Source organism: Marmota flaviventris, chromosome 6 (assembly GCF_047511675.1).
Source record: "Marmota flaviventris isolate mMarFla1 chromosome 6, mMarFla1.hap1, whole genome shotgun sequence".
In the NCBI taxonomy this organism is placed as follows: Eukaryota; Metazoa; Chordata; class Mammalia; order Rodentia; family Sciuridae; genus Marmota; species Marmota flaviventris.
The window spans coordinates 36,708,802-36,731,328 of record NC_092503.1 but is presented as its reverse complement, the minus strand read 5'-3'; the positions used below and the strand labels follow the sequence as shown (position 1 = coordinate 36,731,328).

General features: G+C 33.8%; 1 protein-coding gene across 1 annotated transcript in view; it reads left to right on the top strand.

Annotated features, from left to right (window-relative positions):
- The window catches only part of Rspo3 (R-spondin 3), a 78,024-nt gene that overhangs the window by 33,888 nt on the left and 21,609 nt on the right, over positions 1–22,527 (top strand). Inside the window, exon 4 of the mRNA XM_027947406.2 lies at positions 2,650–2,847. Coding sequence (XP_027803207.1) covers positions 2,650–2,847 — 198 coding nt within the window. The remainder of the gene's footprint in view (positions 1–2,649; positions 2,848–22,527) is intronic.

Below are 22,527 nucleotides of genomic sequence, written 5' to 3'. Positions count from 1 at the left end.
ACACTGCCCTGATGTGGAACTGGAGTCTTTTGCCATCACATACGTATTCCCCGTGGTTTCAGGTCAAAATAAGCATAAACATCCACTGAACCCAATTTTATAAGAGGACATATTCTTTCCAGTTGGTGCTCAGTTATTAGCTTTCTTTCTTTACTGTCATTCTGTCATCCTCATTGGAGAAGTGGTCTTGCTCTAGTAGTCACAGATGGAAGAAGATGTCCTTGTTAGATTTTCTGGGGAACCATGTAGTTGATCAGCAAGAACTGAGCAAAATCAAAATGGTATTGCAAGACCAATAATGGTAGGACATCCAGTTAAATTTTCCTCCCCTTCACTGTTACCCAAGACTAATGGTCAATTTCAACATAACTAGTACCAGGGGAAGGCAACTCATTATTGTTTTTGAGATACTTGCTTCATTAGTGAATAGCTAGAGATTTCCAATGTTGAGGTTGTTCTTATTACAGAAGATAGAAGAAACACAGAAACCGAGTAATTCTGCTTTTTTTAAAAAAAACTATCTCTTAACCAAGTATTGCTCCAGTTCTCCATTGTTCATTTAGTAACCTGACTGTAATCTTTTTGTTATCTTTAGCATTTCCTCCAAAATTTCCATTTTTTCTGGATGCTAATATAGTTTATTCTACTATTTCTATGGGAACAAAAGTGATTCTCCTCTCCTGGCATTTTAACTCTCTTGTCTTATTAGAGCTTTTTAATACCTAACCTCATTAGTTTGAATGTACTTCTTCTTCCAATGTAATTGTCAAAGGGTGTCATTACAATTTCACTTTCAGCACCATTCACTTTCTGACTATAGACCAATACTTACCCATGTTGTAATTTTTTAAATCTGGTTTTCTGAAGGCTAAATACACATTTTTCTTTACCATTTTTCTACTATGAAAGAACACCCAGGTCTGGTCATTTCTGCATTAGACAATGTTTCCTAATATAGTCCTCTTAATTATGGCATTAAATGAATACTAGACAAAATTAGAGCTCACAATCTTTTCAATTATTTTTACTTTCATTTTGGACATATTTTTATTTTATGTATTAAAGATCTGCTACTTTTTCAATGGTTAAGTTTGAGATGGGATACTGGAAGATAATGTTCATAACTGGAAAATGATTATGATGTTGTTAATGGTTGTTCTATTCTTTAACCATAATTATGGTGGTTAACTGAGCATGAAGACTATTTTGAAAGTGGTTCACTAAAGCTCAAGATCACAGAAACTTAAATTCAAGTATCTAGTGTGTAATCACTTTTATTTAACTCTGTGTTACATTCAGGTATTGAAAGGGACTGAAAAAGCCTGAGAGAAATGTATGATGAATGGATTTAAATTTATAATATACTTAGGTTATGTTTCTTTTTGTATGTGTGTGTCTGTGTGTGTGTGCACCCATGCGTGTGTGCAATGCTGGGGCATTCTACTGCTGAACTATACCCCAGACCTGTTTTAAATTTTATTTTGAGACAGGGTCTTGTTAATTTGCCCAGACTGGCCTTGAACCTGAAACCCTCTTGCCTCAGCTTTCAAAGTAGTGTCACCATGCCCAACAAGGTTATGTGTCTTGAGGTTGTTATCAAAGAGCATTCTGCTCTAAAATAAGGATTCCTTAAGGCAGAAGAATTTTCTAGGAAACTTGGCATGGGTTGTATCATGGGAAAGTGTTGCTGTTGGAAGCTGTGTCACTTGTTATTAAGTTAGGAAGTTCAGTGGTTATAAATATAAGAAGAGAAGTTTTCAAATATTTCTTTTTGTTGGAAGTACAAATATCTGTTCTAAAACTTGGGAAAGTCATTATTGAAAAGACATGAATACTAAATACAGAAAAAGGAAACAAATCTAAAACCTTAAGAAAAGGTAACTCAATTTCTCCTAGGGATCATTCAGTCAAGTTCATTCTAGAAGCAGGTTATCAATTGAAATAATCCCAGAATTCCCTTATAATAGATGCTGCTATGCTGAACCATACCCAGTAATAAATGGCAATATTTAAGGGCTCTTCTGCACAGAAGTAAGAAAGGCTGTGAATGTAGGCCAAAGACCTGGATTCATTTGCTGTTCAATCATTCTATTGTATAGAAGTTTCCAAAGGCTATTCCTAGTATCTACAAATCAGCATCACCTGTATTGTTAGGAAAGCAAATTCACAGCCCCATGCTGGACAGCTGAATCAGAAACTCAAGCTGTGGGGTCCAGCATTCTGTGTTTTAGCAGACCCTCAGATAATTCTGATGCATACTGAAGTTTGAAAATCAATTCTCTAGCAAATAATGACATCTTCTCTCAAGTTCTGGTCAGAATCAATAGATAATTGTAGGGATTCTCTGGAAATTATAAAGCATTGATCAGTTGTGATGAACTGTATTACTGGCTGAGTTAATCAAATCTAGAGCAAAATGTAAATCCAATGTAAAAATGAATTTACCTAATAATTATGAAAAAACCTGAAAGCATTCTGTTTCTGCTTCTTCCATTCTCTGATTTATACTTAAGTCATCTTACCCAACTTTGATCTGCAGGTTTTATCCTCAAAATTTGGGCAAGTATTGAGGGAAGCAAATCTTTCTTATTTAACGATCATGACAGTGTTGTAAGCCAACTGAGACTGTTTTTTGCTGTTCTATTTCAGTGCACTGCGAGGCCAGTGAATGGAGCCCTTGGAGTCCATGCATGAAGAAAGGAAAAACATGTGGCTTCAAAAGAGGGACTGAAACACGGGTCCGAGAAATAATACAGCATCCTTCAGCCAAGGGTAACCTGTGTCCACCTACGAGTGAGACAAGAAAGTGTACAGTGCAAAGAAAGAAGTGTCAGAAGGGAGAACGAGGTACAGTCATACAAAATGTGCTTGTTTGAATTCTCATAATTTGATGCGTATCTTGCTTTATGCATTAAGTATTTCTTAGGAAATATTTGGCCACGTTACTCATGTCTAAAATCCTACAGTGTGTACAAGCAAATAATGTGTTTACCCCACATTATAGAATATAGGTGTGATAATTTTAAAAACTGGAGCCTAATCTCAGAACATTATGCTACTATAAAAGTGTGCTAACTGAATTGTGATGCATGAGTTTATATTATAAGCATCTGGGCGATTATTTTTTCTATGATCCACCTTCTTAGTGCCTAGAAGACTTTTGAAAAGTCTCATAACACAAGCTCTGATTCCATTTTGTGTAATACTATGGCAAAGAGACAACACCAACTTAGTCCTTTCCTCTTTGCATACAAATCAAAGTTGTGTAATTAGGTAGCAAATTTTTGTGACTAAACAAACATATATTTAGTTGTGGATAGACCTTTATTTTATTTATTTATATGTGGTGCTGAGACTCGAACACAGTGCCTCACACATGCTAGGCAAGCTCTCTACCACTGAGCTGCAACCCCAGCCCTAAATGCGTATATAAATATCATAAATATCATATATATATATATATATATATACACACACACACACACACACACACACTCACTCACATACAATTACCTCTGAATTAAATGACCAAGGCTGTATTTTATGAGTTTAGCACAACCGTTAATGATGCTCTATCCCTTGGGAGGGGCAGTTGGTTGTCTGTTTGATTTTTCCATGTTATACTAACTCTAATTACTAGATTATAAAATCTATTAAATATTTATTAACAATGCAAGGACTTGTTCTGAAATCTTATGAGTTCCAAGGAAAAATATACTATATATTATTATGCTTGAGAGTGAATAAACTTCCATTTAGAAGAACCACAATTGTTGACCTTTAAAATATCATTTTCCTGACTTTCTCACTCATGCACATAGCACCACTTCCTACAAATATGTTATGTAGCTTTGAGTAACTATTGGTAGTTATCTGGTGACCCTGTGAATGAGCCTCTCAAGTAATTGCTTCTTGTAAGGAGTAGTCTGCCTCTGATTGAACTTCCTAAGTTTTTTTCGTGCATTCTTTCAGCATATTTTATTAAATTCTCACTTCATGGCCATACATAGTACTAGCTGTAGGGATTCCTATCTAAACAGAATACTGTCAGAGCATTCTGTCTCTGAGAGTATACTCAAAGTCGTGTGAAGGGTTGAGATATTTGAACAGGTGATCACAAAACCATGTACTACAGGAATTTATATGTATGTGAACTAAGTTTAATGGAGCACAGTGGAGGACTCTGTGTACACATGAGCATTGTTCGTATAAAAAAAGATTTGGAGTCACCTGTGCATTTCAAAGCACCTTTCATTATACCAACACAAAATGGCCATCATCAGAATGTATAATCTATTGTTACCATTACATCAAGTAGTTAATGTGACAAAATTCTTGAACACAAGGGTTATTCTAAAAAGAACTTCAAACTTTTGTAAATTTGTAAGAAGTTTTGATTAAAATTTAGATTTGGGAATAGAAATTGGCTAGTGAGCTGCTGGGATTGTGGCTCAGTGGCAGAACACTTGCCTAGCATGTGTGAGGCACTGGGTTTGATCCTCAGCACCATACATAAATAAATAAAATAAGTAAATAAAGATACATCTACAACTAAAAAATATTTTTTAAAAAAAGAAGACAAAGAAGAAGAAATTGGCTAGTGAAAAAGGTCTTTCTGGCATTTGTTACCAATTAATCTAAAACATCTTAGATTTTAAAAGTTGGATTTGGAAATCAAATATTTCATCACTCTACTATGCGTATGCTCCCATAGCCCTATGTTTACTTATGTTTACTAAATTTTCTTGAAATTTAATGACTTACAGGTGGTCTTTGCTCATATCATTCTTTCCACAAAGACTCTACAGTACTAATCAGTATTAGTATACTTTACTTTTAAAATTTAAGGAAAGTTTATCCAATTGAAAAAAATTAAAGTAAGACACTAGGAACATTTTATTTCCTTTATTTAAGAATGTGGTCTTCTAATATATTTTGCTGGCACTTGATCTAAACATTAACATTGAAAATGTCAGTTCTTAAGATGAGTAACTGATAAGATAAATAATGCCACAAGGCATTTGAAATAGTAACCTGTGACATAAGACTTGGCTTAAAATTTCTCTCTGATTGCCTCTAAGGATACAGTGACATTTTATATTGACAAGATAATTTATACAATTAGAAAAAATTCAATCATTTTATTCCTTTTCAAATTTAATAATGCATAGACTATTCAGTAGAAAATGTGGATCACTTATAATTAAACTCTAGATCTAGCTTCACTTTTACTTACTCTTCATTCATCTTTCAATGTTTTCTTTAGAACTATTTCAAGTAGTTCAGGAACAAATCTGTTTCTCCCTTCATTCACTACTTCCCTAACCTTATACCTTTCTTTCCATGAGGTTTACTTATCAAATATCCTATATGAACACAGAGAAACCAGATAGATAAGTAATTATGACCTCTGGACATCCCACAATTTTAACTATATAAAGCATACCATCAAGACAAAAACAAACACAATCATGCAAGTCCTCATTTAGGGTTTGATATAAGTTTATGTTACATATACAATATAATAAAACACTTAGTTATTGTCTTGAATTTATCATCTTAGTGGTAAGAACCACAAATATGCATAGAAGGAAGAATATTATCAGACCAAATAAAGTAGAAGACTTTAATTTCTTTTTAATTTTTATACCATCTGATATTTCTTATTTTAATTAGAGTAAGCATTAGAAACCTTTAGGTAATTTAAAAGATAAACATAACAAAATAATAAAGACATGATCTCTCCTACCACTAAAATATCTTATTATTTGAATTCTCCTAAATACCAATAAGAGTCATAAAACAGGAACATTCGTTTAGTGAGTAAACTAAAAGGTAAGGTTTTTATTATAAAATTTAGCCTAAAATTTTAAACTTACCTCTATGATCCCTGCCCAAGAAGTTAACAATAGACAGAGGTAGATAACTCATTTGGACTAGGTATGGAGCATGTGTTCAGAATTTTTTCTGCAGTGTTGTAATTGCCAAAGGCAGAGTCCCTAGGGAAGAGTGATAAGAACCAGAAATGACTTTCCAAAATGTGCGCAAAGAAGTTGAATAGAAGAAAATAGTTTCTAGTAACAGAATGGCTTATCCTAGTCGTGAGATGTTTTTCAATTAATATGTGTTGTTGAAAAGATAAGTTGCAAAATCTTGTACGTAGTTTTCTTTCCTATCTCTCTTCTGTTGTTGAGGATAGATGTAGTAAGTGAATGCAAGGAGATAAATGTAATTTTCATAGTTCCAACTCAAAATTTTAATAAAAATAAAATACATAAATAAAATAAGTAAATAAGTGTACTGTTTTTAACATATTTAGATATATTTCCCCTTTACCTAACATGATATCTTTATCAGGCTTAGCTTATTCATCAATTACTAGCCCAAGTAAAAAGTTAAACTTACCTCAACTGAATTATGTTTGAAATACCAAAAATATGTGAGATGTATTTGAAGAGACTACATAAACCAACATGCAGACAAATACTATATAGACATTAAAATAATATATTGAAATGGAAGAAAAGAAGGAGAAAGTATACTTTCAATGGTTGTCAATTTATAATTATTGACTCTTTCAACATATGGGATATAACCATCACAGATAGAAGTGAAACCAGGAGGTGCGTGTGTTGCCTGCATTTGATACAAAAGTGTGTTTGTGTGTGTGATGGAGGTGGAAGGGGAGTTAGTATTTTTTAGCTTATTTTCTCATTACTCTAATTTACTGAAGAGAATTTCCTACAGATGATTTTTAGGGCAATTCACCAGAAATGAAAGAAATTCCATTCATGACTAACTCATGAAGAAGATCCTCATTAATTACAGGTAGTGGGTGATCTTGAAATTGAAAGAAGAGAGAAGAGTCATGGGAAAAATGCAGTTGGAATCTACCTTTTTGGTAAAAAATATGAGGTAGTTTTATTCCCATCTTAGTTAGAAAAGGAGTACATTAAAATAGAAGTAAATAAAATGTCCAAGGAAATAAGTACAGAAATTATTGTATAAATTTAATATACTATAGGTTGCTTTGTGTACCTCCCCAAAATTAAGTATAATAATTCTACTGGGTATTACATGAAAGAAAGGTCTTACATGGTAACTTATAATATCAGTATTATAAATATGCATTATTATGATGGTATATTTAAAATTACAACAATATCAGTTTTTAAAAATCTAACAAAAAACAACAGTGAATCTATTTTGTTTCTAGGTTTGCTTCTTTGTCATTTAGTTTGCTTCCTAAATTTTTATAACTACTCCAATGACTTATAGTTGAATTTACTACAGGAAGGAATTAGATTAACTAGTAATTCAATTCAAAACAAGGTACATGGCCAAGATTTCCAGAACAACTCATCAAAAGCCAAATAGATGGTTTTATTCATTGAAAACTGTAGGATGCCAACTGGTTTGAAGAATTTAGATTTTGCCCTTTACCAGTTCTCATGCTCATGGAAGGCCAACTGGACTAAAGACACTCATTCTGTTTAAGCACTGAAGGATGAAACTTTCTGCTCTTTCCTTACACCTGATATTAGACTGAAGCCTTGACACAGGGAAAACAAATGTCAATAAAATATAGAGCTCAGATAAAATGGCACTAGAGACTATGGTTCTCAACCAGGGATGACTTTGCTCTCAGGAAAAATCATTAACTGCTAAGAGTACCAAGAATAAGAAACTGTGGTGCAAACTCAACAATTTCTTTTCTATATTCCTTGGGTTGTGTGGATTCTGGAGAAGACCACTTGCCACCAATAAAAACCTGCACTTCATAGGAAGAGATGTTAACTAGGACAAAATGGTGGGACAGAGGCAGAAGTTTTGCTCCACAATATGAATATAATAATCAATTTTACTAAAGCTTAATAATATTTTAATTTAAAATATTCCTGTATTACATAAAAATATACAGCTATGCTTAAAACCCTCATAAAAGGCACTACATTCTAGTAAATAACAACCTTCATTCTTAGAGAACCATTCCTTAATGCAAATATATGTGTTACTTCTTAAAAACCAAGCCCAATTTTTCATTTAATGTCCTCAGTGGAGAGTACTCCTAGTTGTTTCATCCCTAGTAGCTTTCTCTTCACCGAAATTCATTATATAACTATAGCCATCTCTTGTTTCATAATTCTCTCTTATTGAGTACAACCATATGCAGCTGCCTCTTTTACTGAGACATAGTATTTGTACATCTTCATGGGGTTCATTATAATTTGATACATGTGTACATGGTATAAAGATTGAATCAGGTAATAAGCATGTCCATCTCTTTAAACATGAATCATTTTTACTTCTTGGGAATTTCATACTCTTCTGATCATTTTAGCATATCTATCATAAATTGTTTTAACCAATACTAATCCTACTGTGCTATAGAAAGTAAAACTAATTCCTCTGCTCTGTGTTTTGTTGCCTCTCATTTAACTTCCTTCTTCCCTCCTCCCCACTACCTTTCCCAGTCACTAGTTACCACTGTTCTATTAGATTGTTCTATAAGATTGACTTTATATGCAACTGACTTTTTGGGTAGGTCTTAAATGGTCTAAATATTAGCAGTTTTATATAATTCAACATAATACTTTAAAATTTTATCTCTAAATTTTTCAAATATGAGAACTAGACCTAGAGTATGCAGTTGGGATCTACCTTTTTGGTAAAAAATATGAGGTAGTTTTGTTCCCATCTTAGATTGTTACAGATTGAAAGATTACAGTTTATATGTGCTAAAACCTATTTTAAATATTAGATTTTTAATAATAACACAAGTGTCCTATTGTCTTTGAAAGAATGTAGGTATTACTGATCTGTAAACAGTCCCATAAAAAATCAACTTATCCTCGATCCTTTTCAGATATATTCACATCTGGCTCATTCTTTGTCTTACTTGAGTTTTTCTCCTTACCCATATTACACAACTCTTATTCCTTTTTCTTTCCTAACAACTCCAATTTAATCACTGAAACATTAAATCAGCTTAAAAACTTCCTGGATATGTATCAGAATTTAATATACATGTAGATAAAAGCATCTATAGTTTTAGCAATAGGCCCCAGCCTCTCATTGCTTCCTTTGATATTAGCATTTCTAAGGCAGGAACTATGTAAGGATTTTCTGGTGTCCGGTTGTGTGGGTTTGGTTGGTGAAGACCAAATCAAAATCCTTTAGATGTATATTTGTCATAATGAAGCAGAAGGACTGCAGTCAGTCATCCCTGGATGGATAATAAAAAAAAAAAAAAGTGAAATGACAGTAACTAGGTTTCCTGCCTCTAACATATTTTATAACCCCATTGTATATTATTAAACTTCTCAGTGTTATAGAAAAAAATCTCTGCAGAAAATAAGCAGCTTTTTATTTCACTCTTTGTAATCCTGTGTATGACTATCAATTTTTATATCTCAACCAGCAATTATTGCTTGTTTATAAGTAAGACCATGTTTGTATCATCCCATTTTATAGGCTCCCTAAGATTTGGGGGATATGACTAATGATGATCAGAATTCATGATGTCTGTTATTAGTGGTGGGAAATTCATGAGTGTTATTGTTACTCATATAATCCCTTCCTTCCTATGGTGGTAGAAAAATAATTTGTAGACTTCCCTACTATAATGGTATGTACCTCAGCATCCCTGTTCTGAATTAATCCTTATAATCAGAAATGATATTTGCAAATACCTATATTCTCTGAGATTTATTTTTGGATATTTATAGTCCATATGTTTTAACCAGTGTTTAACATAACACCCAGTGGTCAGGTTATTGAATAGAGGACTAGCTATACTATATGAAGCATCCGTTGGCCCCCAAACAACAATAATCTTACCATTGTTTAGATCTTGTGTGGGAAGGTTGTTTCCATTGCCTTTTGCTGTATAACAATTAAACTCAAAACACAGAAACTGGACTGGGGCTGGGTCTCAGCAGTAGTACACTTGCCTGGCATGTGTGAGGCACTGGGTTCAATTCTCAGCATCACATACAAATAAATAAAATAAAGATCTATCAACAACTAAAAGAATAAAAACATTAAAAAAATAAGGACTTAACAATCTGTGACTAGGCAAGCAAGGTAGGCTGAGATCCACAGAGCAATTCTGATCTCTGCTCCCTCGTGTGGTTGGATGACTGAGGACTGAGGAAGCTGGACCATGTTTCTATCAAGATGCTGAGAGGGTCTTCAGGGTTCTAAGTGGGAGAGCAGACGTGTTTTTTCTTGAGGCTAAACTTAGAACTGGCATGCTTTTACTTCACAGCCTTCTGTTAGCTTATGCCAGTGGCAAAGCCAGTCCTGATTCAGGAGGTGAAGAAATAGGTTGCACCTGTTGGCAGGAGAAGCAGGGACAGTATTTTCCAAGGTGCTAGGCATGCTCGGGAAACAGATGAGAATTGCATCCTTTTTGCAATCTACCATAAGGGTCTTTCTCTTGTTTGCAGTTTGATTAATATGATTGCTCAATCTTTCCACTATCTCTTACTTTTGGAGTTAAATGTTTCTTCCTTTGTAAACACACAGTCAGTGATTGATACAGAAGATGTATAGAATACCATTTCTATTGTATTTTCCAATTTGTAAAGGGCAGAATAAGAAGAAAACTAAAAATAAGAGACCAAGAGACATTCATCCACTCAACAAATATTTATTAAAGCACTAGTTGTGGGATAGCCGTTTTAGGTGCTGAAGAAGTAACAGAGAACAAGAAAGACAAAGCCCTCCTTCAGTATGGGTCTTATATTCTAGATGTTAGTACCATGGTTTATGTTATTCCACAAATTAATAACCACGGATGATCAGCTTGCTTGCAGCAACTACCTATATTGACAGATTTCATCTTCATGATTCAAGGTGGAAGTAGCTGTTGCCTTCATTAGAGTTTGCTGACACATTTACAAAGACATTTTTTTATGCTGGCAAAAGTAAAATATTTTTGCCTATGTTTTGTTTTGGTCTCAAGGAAAATATATGCATTTTTTCCTGTAACCACCATGTTGATGTGCTACAATGGGTTTGTAAGAGGCCTATGTGGGGTTAAAGGTACAGCCTGTGGCTCTGGAATAGAGCTGAGTTAACTGGACCTTTGGAGAAATGACCCCAAGACCTTGGCTTCATTTGCAGCCTGTTCTAGCCAACAGTGATCCCTGCCAATTAGGAGTGTTCCCTAGAGAGAGACTCCAGAGAGCTTCAGCATAAATTTAAATTCTGGACCCCCAAATATGGTTTCCAAAAGGGCCTTCTTGTGCTTTGCTAATTACAAAGTAAACATTTCTCAGCAAAAAGACACTTCCTTCTTTCATGCTCCTATCCTCCTTCCCACATCCCTAAGACAGTCACTCCTTGAAACTGCTGGTGTTGCTGAAACCTCTTTGGCAGAGGAGCCACCCCACATTTGACAACACAAAAGAATCATTTTTCCCGTAGATCATTATCTTGTTCTCTTTTCTTCTACTCCAGCAGCTTCGTGGAAGCCTTTACAGGCTAACTTTGTAGATGTTACTGTCTGAAAGAAAAGATTGGATACCTAGTTCTTGGGCTTCCCAGGAGGTGTGACCAGGCAAAAATGAAGGTTATAATGAAGTTCTGTGACATCATTGAAAGAATCATTCTCCTCATACTTGGTTATGTAAAAATCAATTGTTATCTTTTTGGACATTGCAAATGAGAATGTAGCCTTCAAATAGTTTAATTATTTTACATTGGTATCCAACTAAACTCCAAATAGTCCAAGTATGTGTTTTACTGGTGGACAGATTCAATTGTAGTTTCTAGCTATTTTTAATGTAACAAAATGTATATAGAAGGGGAATTTTTACTCCTCTATGTTCGCATTCTCTTCCACAAATACTTCTCTATCTCACTCCCTATTAGTCCCTTTTACCTTTTATTCAAAACACCCATTTCTCAAGGTTCTACATGGGAAATACTTTTCTCTATATTTTTCTTTGTGATTCTTAGTTTCTCTTAAAAAATTACATGATATCTGAAATAATTACCATAATAGAAAAATAATATTGTCAGTGTTTATACCCCATTGATAGTTCTTTTCATCAAGCTCAGATTGCTTTAAGTGCACAAAGAATTGGATCCATCTTCTCCTTTCTTTCTCACCATTTCAACACAGCCTGCCTCCTTTTCTCTTTGTTTATGTATCTGTTCTTCCCTGATGTAGGGCTTCTCTCCTATTAGGAGGAAACCTGACTCTGAGCACTCCAAGTCTATAACTATACTAATCTCAACTTAAAAGAGTAGTGTCCTCCCACTCTTTCAGTGTCCATTCATTCAATTGCTTGAAGATTCTAATTGACTGGTCTTGTATCACATGTTCACCCCTTGAACCTGTTGCTGGTGGGGAATTAGAGTACTGCAGTTAGTCTGCCTAGATTACATTCCTACAATTGAAACTTTGAGCAATTGTGATTGGTGGTTCTACTTAGAAATAAGGGTGTAGATGTCAAAGAAGAAGCTCTAAATTTACCCATTGTAGAAACAGGCTTTTCTGTAAGATAATCCTGTCCCATATTAATTATTAAAAATAATGTAAGTAAGGAAGAATATCCAAATGTTTTTCAATTTAATTTAGACTAGAACATACATGTCCAACATAATGTTAATAATACTTTAATTTAACTAATAAATTAATCTCTGAATTTTCTAGAAACTTTCTTATAGGAGTAGGAGTAAACTGGCTTTAACTGAAAATAAAAAGAATTCACTACTCCTGTGGCTTCTGGGACTAATTTGTGCAGGCTTAAGTAAAGTTATGACCATTTCCATTTGTAGCTGCTGAGTTCTGAGTGAAATGCACCAGTGTGGGTAATGACCTTTGACTTGATTATGCACTAGACCACTGGAACTTTAAGATTAACTCAAACCCAATTACTGAACTCTTGTGTTTATATTATGCATGCACCATCAGGTCATAACTCTGGTCTCTGTGAGCCCAGGCTGCCATCATTGAAACATATGTCTTACAAAGAGTTGTTTTGTTTATTTGTTTTTTTCTGCTAGAAGAGACTATTTTTCCTATTTTTGCAAAGAGTCAAATTTAGTGACTGGTTCAAGGGGTGGACATGTGACCCAAGCCCAATTACATTTTATGTGTCAAGATAGCACACACATTTTAAAATGAGATATTTCTTTTACATTTGTATTACATGAAATCTTACATCTGGAAACACAATGACACTTCACTTTTTTGAATAATATTGCATTTTAGATAAGAAAATAGTATACTAAACTCATACTTGGGAGATACAAATAATTGCTTATTTTGAAACTAAAGCAGATATAAAAAATGTGCTTACTTAGCATTAGAAGTTATTGTCAAATTAATTTAACTGTGAACAAAAAGTATTGTCTTATTTAACAAATAATAAGCTCATTTGTCATAATGAAATTAGTAGAATTTTAATTTTTTAAGTAATTATTTTATGAAATATGTATATATGATAGGGAAATATCCCTCAGATGTTTACATTTGCTGACTATGTATTCTCCAGCCCACACCAAAATTATACAGAGATTTTGTCTTATTTAAAATTTGATTCATTTCAACAGCCAAGATACAGTTTACAAAAGTATTACATGGGCAAGCCTGTAATAGACATTTGTGTTAAGTGTTTCTTTTAAATGTGTAAGAGAAGGGAGTTTTTATATTTAATTTTGCCCCTCAGCCCTATGGCTTCCTACCATGTTATATACCCCTAAGTTCCTCTTCTCTCACCCTGTATCCTTTCTCCCTCCTTGCATATTTCCTTAATTTTAAATAAGAATTACCTGTGTTCATAGAATCATAATTTCTTCTCACATCCACAATCTTCAAAAAATTATGTTTAATATTTTCAATGTCAGGCCTAGTGAACTTGAAGTAATTATAAATTCTAACTTCAAATGGGTCTCAAACTTTGAATGAATAAAGCAAAAGATATCAGTATTTTATTTTAATTTTTGATACTGGGGATTGAACCCAGAGATGCCTAGACCAGATGTCAACATTTTAAATATTAATGTATTCTGCCAGATTATTTTTCAAAAATGTTTAACAGTTAACACCTGACAAAAACAGAAACGTCTGGTTCCTTATATCCTTACTAGCACTGAATGTTATCAATCCTTTAAATTCTTGCCAATCTATCAGATTAACAAATTACATTCTATTGTTTTATTAATAGACATTTTCTTGATTATTAATAAGGTTAATTATGTGTCTGGTGGCTATTTGGATTTCCATAGATGCCTATGTATAAACAGTGCCCATTGTTTTGCCCTTTGTTCTAATTTTTGTAATGAGCAAACAGTTGTAGGAACTCTTTGTTATAGTAAGAACATTGATGTTGGGTCATGTGTACAGCAAACATTTTTCTTATTTTATTTAGCTACATTTATAATGGGTTTTATATACATTTTAAGTAATTGCATTTCCTAGGCAATGCTGATTTTTTAATTTACTAAATACTATAATCTTTTATGTATGGGTGCATGTTCAATCAGCAAACATTTCTTGAGCAGCAACAGTGTGTTAAACATAGTGCCAGGCACACTAGTGTAAATGGATTTGTCTATATATATGATGATCCATACACACTTATAAGGGATGTATGTCTTGCCCCATATCCCTCATAAATTCATTTCCGCCTCTGTTGCTGTAATTAAGAAGTCTTATGATATAGTTAATCTTATTCTATATTGGCTTCTTGTAGTAATAGCAACATTCAAGAAATGAGAGCAAGAGTTCAAAAGGTACCTTTTAAGACTCATTGGTCTTTTAAAATTTTATTTCTTTTTTATATTAAATGACACTGAAAAGTTTAAGTGATAGGCCAGGGTTGTGGCTCTGTGGTAGAGTGCTTGCCTAGCATGTGTGAGGTATTGGGTTTGATCCCCAGCACCACATAAAAATAAATAAAGGTATTATATCCATCTACAACTGAGAGAGAGAGAGAGAGAGAGAGGGATAAAGAGAGAGAGATACAGAGATCCATTTAAAAAAAGAGATAGTTTAAGTGACTTCTCAAATGACCTTATCACAAGGCTGGTAGCGACAGAGGAAGGAAGAAAAATTATCCTAGTACATTATAGTTTCCACTATAACATGCTGCTATATAGACACAGTATTTCATGTAGTCTTGTTTAATTTTTTGTATGAATTATGTTGATGTTGTTAATTGAATCTGTAGAGCTATTTAATTGGTAGAGATATTTAATAGCGTATCACTAAACCAACTTTTATGACTATATACTCGAAAGAATTGAAAGATATTTGTATACTCATCTTCATAGAAGTAGTATTCCCAATAGCCAAAAGTTGGAATCAACTCAAGTGTTCATTAATGGATGAGTAGATAAACAAATATTGAACATCATTATCTTAAAAATAAGGAAATTCTGACACATCTGAAAACATGAATAGAACTTAGACATTATTTTAAGTATAATAAGCCAATCCCCAAAAGACAAATATTGTATGATTCCACTTACATGAGGTACCAAGAGTAGCAAATTCATTGAAGCAGAATGTAAATTGGTGGCTACCAGGGATTAGGGAAAGGGAAACGAAAGTTCTTGTTTAATAGTTTCAATTTTATGAGATGAAGAGTTCTGAAAATGGATGGTGGTGATGGTGACATGACAGTGTGAATGTTTGTTTGTTTGTTTTTTGTACTAGGGATTAAACACATAGGCACTTGACCACTGAGCCACATCCCAACCCTATTTTGTATTTTATTTAGAGACAGGGTCTCACTGAGTTGGTCACCACCTTGCTTATGCTGAGGCTGGCTTTGAACTCTTGATCCTCCTGCCTTAGCCTTCTGAGTTGCTGGGATTACAGGCGTGTGCCACTATGCACAGCTAATGTGTATGTTCTTAATGCCACTAAACTGTATACTTAAAAATGGCTAAGACTGTTATATTCATTACTCCAATTAAGCAATAAAAGATAAAACAAGTGCTTATATAGAAGTAAGTTCTAACCAACCAACCAATAGCTCTATGTTGAAATAATATATTGAAAAACAATGAACAGTGTGGTTTCTAAATCTCTTTTGTTTTATTATATTTCTAGTAAAATCTGAATTTGACTTTCCTCTGGACCTATTGCTACAGAAAAGCAAAATATTTTTTCTTAGGAAAATTGCTTAAATCTTGGAAGGGAAAAATATGTCACTGTGCTTCCCAGGGCATTGAGCAGAGGTTATTTCAGATGTCTTAGAGTCCATTCTGCTGTAGCTGTAGTATGTTGTACAGTGGCAGGACGTGAGCAGCTGTGAAAAGTAGCTCTCTCAGGATAGGCTAATATTCTAGGCTTTGTGTTTATTTGGTTTTGGATCTTCTCCTCAAGTTTATATTCATTTATGCAAACTTGTAGGAAATGACCCTTCCACATTTTTCATCTAAAGCATGAAAACTATGGAAAACAGACGAAATTTTGTAACAGTCCTAACACATATATCAATCAATCACATGAACTTATCTTATAGTAATGTTTAATGTTTGGCTCTATATCATTTTGAGCATCTCATTATTTGTTCCATGGAATCTGCTGGCATTATGGTTTTTACAGAATTTCTGTCATCCGTCCCTCCTATTTTGATTGCTAAATACATAATCTAAAACATTAGGTTGCAAACTGGCCTTAAATTGCTTAGGGCCTTAGGAGAACTACTCTGAACACTTTTTACATAAATTCTAAGAAGGTCAGATTTAGAAAAATCTCAGCTGCTGGAGTTGGATCCCATGAGCTACTGACCATTTTTAATTAATATTAATAAATGGCAGATGACAGATGTTTATTGTTTAACTAAAAATGTGTGTGATACTAAAATTTTTTTAAAGTTAGTTTAATACCAAAGATGTGAATATATGTATTGCAATGTTGAAAAGAATAAAGCTGCCAGCATGTGAGACACAATCCTTTAACTGCAAACACGTAAATTTATAAAGGAAATATAGCAGTATTTTTATTTTATCATATTCAATAGTGGGTTGCCATAAAACTCTATTTCTTTAAACTAACATCCCTGTTTTAAAGTCTATATCTCTCTAGAGAAGAGGCTAATGAATCATTTTATAAATGTGTGTGTATTGTGTATCTGTTTTACACATATAAACACATTTGCAGCTGCTGAGTTCTGTGTAAAATGCCTATATTTGTACACATTTAGCTATTAATCTCAAAATATGAAACAAAACTGTTTAACATACACTTTTCAATAGAAACTTTAAAAAATAATATGCAATTGCTAAATTAGTTTTAAATCCTAAATGTTACCATTGATAGGCATTCATTCACCTCTGTACACTAAACAGTACACGGTAGTTCTGTTAGCTGGTTATATAATTCTGGGAACCTGATACGACATTTAAAGTAAAAATGAAATAGCTATTCCAGGGCATGTAAAATGGTTTCCCAGGGAAAATTCACATGGATTCAAAATCATGCAGAAAAATAAAAGGTGGGAAAATAATTTGCTGGTGTCATCATTGTTCAACCATATCCCTTAACTATAATCATATTCATTAACATAGATTCTTTCCAATTGCTTATTTAAGTCTTGGCAATTTGTGTAGTTATCTCAGTCTTTTAAATATTCCAGACATGTATGCATGACCATTATCAGTCCCCTTTCAAAGATGAGGAAATCGAAGCTTTGTGTATGAGTTGTTGACTTAAAAACACAAAGTTAGTGGTAGACACTGGACTAAAATCCAGACCTGACTCTGTCCGGTATGATTTCAAATAACTGTGGCTGAAAAGAAGACATAATATCTTATGAATGTCAGTGCGTAATTAGGCAAGGCAGATATAACTAGAACCTGGATCTCTTCCCACATGCTCAGGATTACCATTTATTTGCGTCTGTCTGCTCTTTTTGAACTATACCTATCATACATGCCAGTGAACATTAATCTTTATTTCTTATTGTTATTAGTGCTGATAAAATTGAAAACATTAAATTTCTACCACAAATTTGCTTAGTCTTTCTGTTTTACAACCAATCTGTTGTTCAAAAAAACAAACATGAACTTAATAAACAAATTAGCCAGTAATTCGCCTTTTGCCTTGAATCATGCTAGTGTTCAAAAGCCAGAGAATTTTCATAAATTACCAATATCATAGTCAAATGCAGTAAATGGTTGCATTGGCAATATCATGTTGTCTAAACAAAGACACTGTCAGTGACCTTCAGGCTGTAAATATTTTGTGCAATTTTCACAGAGCTTTGCTTAAATATAAGTCCTAATAAAAATCCGCATCTGCTGTTTTAAAAGGTTATGAAAGTTAATAATGCATCCAGCTACTATTAAGCAACATTGAAGAAATGAAGTAAAATTTACTAAAATGTGTATTCAAAAGTGGGAATTTTCTACTCAAATTAGAAGCATGTATGGACTCCTAAATGTTATGTGAATCAGTGGACATGCCAAACATGGAGCAAAGTTCTCACCCCAGGAGGCTTCTCAGCATGAAGTAAACCCTGAGTGGGTAGAGTTCCAAGAAAGAACACAATGTGCATGTGCAAATGGAGCAGATGCAGCATGACTTTTGGGTTGTTCTCTGGGAACACACCACTGTATGGAAAAATCACATGCTGCTCTCAATTGCTGTAGACATCTGCTCGAGGCACGAGAGATTGAGGCTTGGGAAATGATGCAAAATTTCTCCTAGAATATCATAGCTTAATGTTGGAAACAAGGGAAACTGGCATTGAGAGAGTAAGCTATTTATTTGCAAAAAATATATTTTCCTTTAGTTGTATTATTTATATTTATAGCCTTTAGGTTGTCAAACACCAGTTCATTTCTAATGCCATATATATTTGTGATATTTTGCTTTAGGTAAGGCTTACAAATTTAAAGAGCCTTTTAAATACTTTTTAGACATGAAATTGAGCTCAGAAAATAGGCTTAATAGCAAATTAGTCAGAAACACATGGATATGTTTCCTTTAAATTATATGCAGATTTTCAGAATTAAGATGTGGTAAAAACCTACTAGTGGTCTATTAAGCTTTCTAAACCACTTGAAATATAATTATAGATTTGCACATTCAAGCTTGGCCTAATAGAAATAAGAACAAAGTTGTGGTTGCTATTTCAACATTGCCTATGTATTTTTTCATAAACACTTCATTTAGTATAGTTTTAAAACAGTAGCTATGTTTCCATCAGAAGACCAAGAAGTGTGAAGAAATCATAAAAAAATGGAATGTGAGAAATTAGGGTAATAGATACATTTTTTAAAAAAACTAGGTTTTATTTTGTTGCCATGGTCTAATAGCAACAAAATAATACCTTTGGGGGTTAACCTCACTTCCACCATATTCTCTAGAGCCATTAGAAAAAAACTAATCTTGCTCCATTTTCCTCAGTTTAAGTATATAAGTCTGCACAGATATTTAATAAAATCAGTAGAAGTAGTATGCAGGGAGCCATAGAGCTGGAAACATAGTCACCAATGCTCAAAAACACTTGATGCTCACCTCATTCTTTCACATTGAATAATTCATTTGTCCTCCAACATATGCACTTCCCCAAAATAAGTTACTGATTTGTTAGGTGGGAGTGGGAGATATTCCTATATCTTCCCTTTAATCTCCCTTATCTTTGGTTTTCCCACTTGTTTTGCTTTGTTCATTTGTTTAACTTAGAACATAGACTTCCTTTATTGAAGACAGAGTCCCAACGCACATTATTTAGTTATTATTTTGAGAAGAGTATGTATGCATCTTCCTGACTATTACAAAACACAGAAAATGGGTAATTCCATTTTTTTAGGCTGAATTACATAAAATGTTTAAAAGACACACTTGTGGGACTGGGGTTGTGGCTCAATGGTAGAGTACTTGCCTAGCATGTGTGAGACACTGGGTTTGATCCTCAGCACCACATATAAATAAATAAAGGTCCATAAACAACTAATAAAATATTTTTTTTAAAAAAAAGACACACTTGTACCACTTTCTAGGAGTGCCTTTGGCAAGTCTTTCACTGCCAGGTGAAAGTTGGGTAGGTGACAGCTCCAGTTACCAAATAATACTATCTAGATAATATGATTTTTTTTTCAATAAGTACTAAAAAAATCATGTTTTTTAATCATTTAAGTACCCTTAAAACAATTATTTGTTTCAACTATAGTCTGTGTAACAAATTCTTTTTATTTCCTGACAGTCTTGCAAACATCAATTTTAGCACAATTGCCAGAGTCCCTTCTAAATCATCAATTCCAAATTCATGAACTTTAGCTAATTTTGTTATTATCCAGCCTGATTTCTGCATGTCTCAATCTGAAAGCAAGAAAGAATAGATCAAACTTGGATATAATACTGGTTTACCAAATTCCCAGTTTTGTAAGTGGAAGCATGGTAAGCTGTTTACTCATAAGCATTTAATATTCATCATAAAAATAATCTCTTATTATTTTAAAACACAAAGTACTCATCTGAACATGAGATGCTGTTGGATGCTCTGTAATGTTAAACAGATCCAGACATAAAGACAAAAGCAAATTCCAGAGTATTTTTGCAGCCATGAAACAACCATAAAAAGAGGTTTGTGACCCCAATTTTACCTTAACATTGTTTTTAGCATTTCATATTTAATTACAGTAGATTACTCACCAATAAAATAAATATAGATTTATGAGATACTTTTAATGTTCTTAAAACAAATGACAACCACCCAAGAGGAACCTCACCAAACCTGAGGTTGTCCAGATTGCATTGGCTAAGATTAAGTGGAAGATCATTCATCTCCAGGGTCAGGCAATTAATCTCAGAGTGGGAGTTACAGCAATGACTAAGCAGAAAAGGAAGTCCGAGTACTGGCCTGTAACAGAAGGGGTGGGAGCTCCAACATCAAGGAACTTGCTATTTCCTTTTTTGTGAATAGACCTAAAATACTCACTTCTTCTTATTGGCTCCTTTGGATCCTAAAATCCCATTTATAAACAGGTATGGAGAGTAACCTTTTAAAAGAGCCCCATGGGTTTTGATGTGGAGAAAGAAAAAAAAAAAAGGCACTTTATCTCAGGTGTCATCAGAAAGTAATTTAAGATCCATTTAGGATAATCCAGGGTTTGCACAATGAAAAAGCTCAAGATAAACTTTAAAGAAGAAATATTCTACTCTAGGGTTTGTGCATTTACTTAACTTCAAAATAAAAGTCAGAGTGCTCTTCATTTGACTCAGGTGGTACCTGCTCCAAACTACTGAAGAAAGGGTTGCCTGTCATTCCTTGTAGATTAAATTACACTCTTAATAGTCCTTATGATTCTGTGTGCAGAAAACTGATTTTCAATAAATACTATCTGTTTTTCCCCCACTATACTGAGATTCTCAAATCTTACATTTTAAGCCAAGAGTTCTTTTGAACTTGTTTCTTCCCTAGTGTTAGGTCTTCCTCTAACTTGAGAGATTCTGACCCAAGAATGGCCTGCCTTTGGGACTTTTATTGTAATGTGCCATGGCTGATGGCTCCTGAAAGTGACTGCTAAATCTAAAGCTCACCTCAAAGTTCCCAGTGGGCATTTTGCTCATTCCTTGGGAATTTAAAAGAATAACAACCAACAAATCATCAAAAACTATAACATGTTACCCAATTCTTGACAAAAAGCCAATGAGACTAAAATCTGCTTAAATGTCAGAAATGTGAATTCCTAGTCTTTTAAGTTACCAGAGTGTACCAAGCATTTGCCAGTTGCAATTCCATATCTCAGCTGTACAGAAGAGGCACATTTATCTGGTTGCCATCAACTGTGAGGTTCTGACTCCTGGAAACCAACTGGTCATCTACACAGGCAGGAGCTGCATATTTGACCCTCAGATAGCAGAGGGTGGTGCCCCGGTCGGAAAAAACATAGATTCAAGTGTAATCTGGAATAGATTTGAGGTTGGCACCAGATGTTCCAGGGCAGTAATAAGTGGTGATCACAAGAACTTCTTTCTGTGTTCAGAATTTGTAATAAGGTATAAGCACAGTGTGTCACGTACTATAGGGGTCAACAGTAAGAACAGAGAAACAAAGTTAAAATGGTGAAACAAGAATTGAAGTTTTGAAAAATGTCAATTGAAAAGATTTATGTCTACTTTCTCTCTTTTTATAGCATGAGTAAAAGAGTTGAAAGACAAAGGAGGAAAGGACTAGCAAGAAGCCAAACTTTTGTTTTACACATGTGTTTGTTTTTCCTCAAAAGTCAATTGTAAATGCTATCCAGAGAAGGGAGTCAAAGAGAGCCAAATAGTAGACTTACAAATTTTTCTCTTTTTTTATTTTTGGAGTTCTATTGTGATTTCAAAAAGAGAATGGCAAAATAACTTTTATCACATTAGTATTGGCCTTATAATCTGTGGGATATAGTCCTGCTTTGATTCATTTCTATTTTAGAAATGAGTGTGGAAATGAGCCTCATGTTCATTAAATACTAATAGGTATCCTTGGCTGCATGTCAGTGGCTGTGCATCCAACTGAAAGGATGATTGATTATAAAAAGTTAAAATATTGAAATGTTCTAATTATA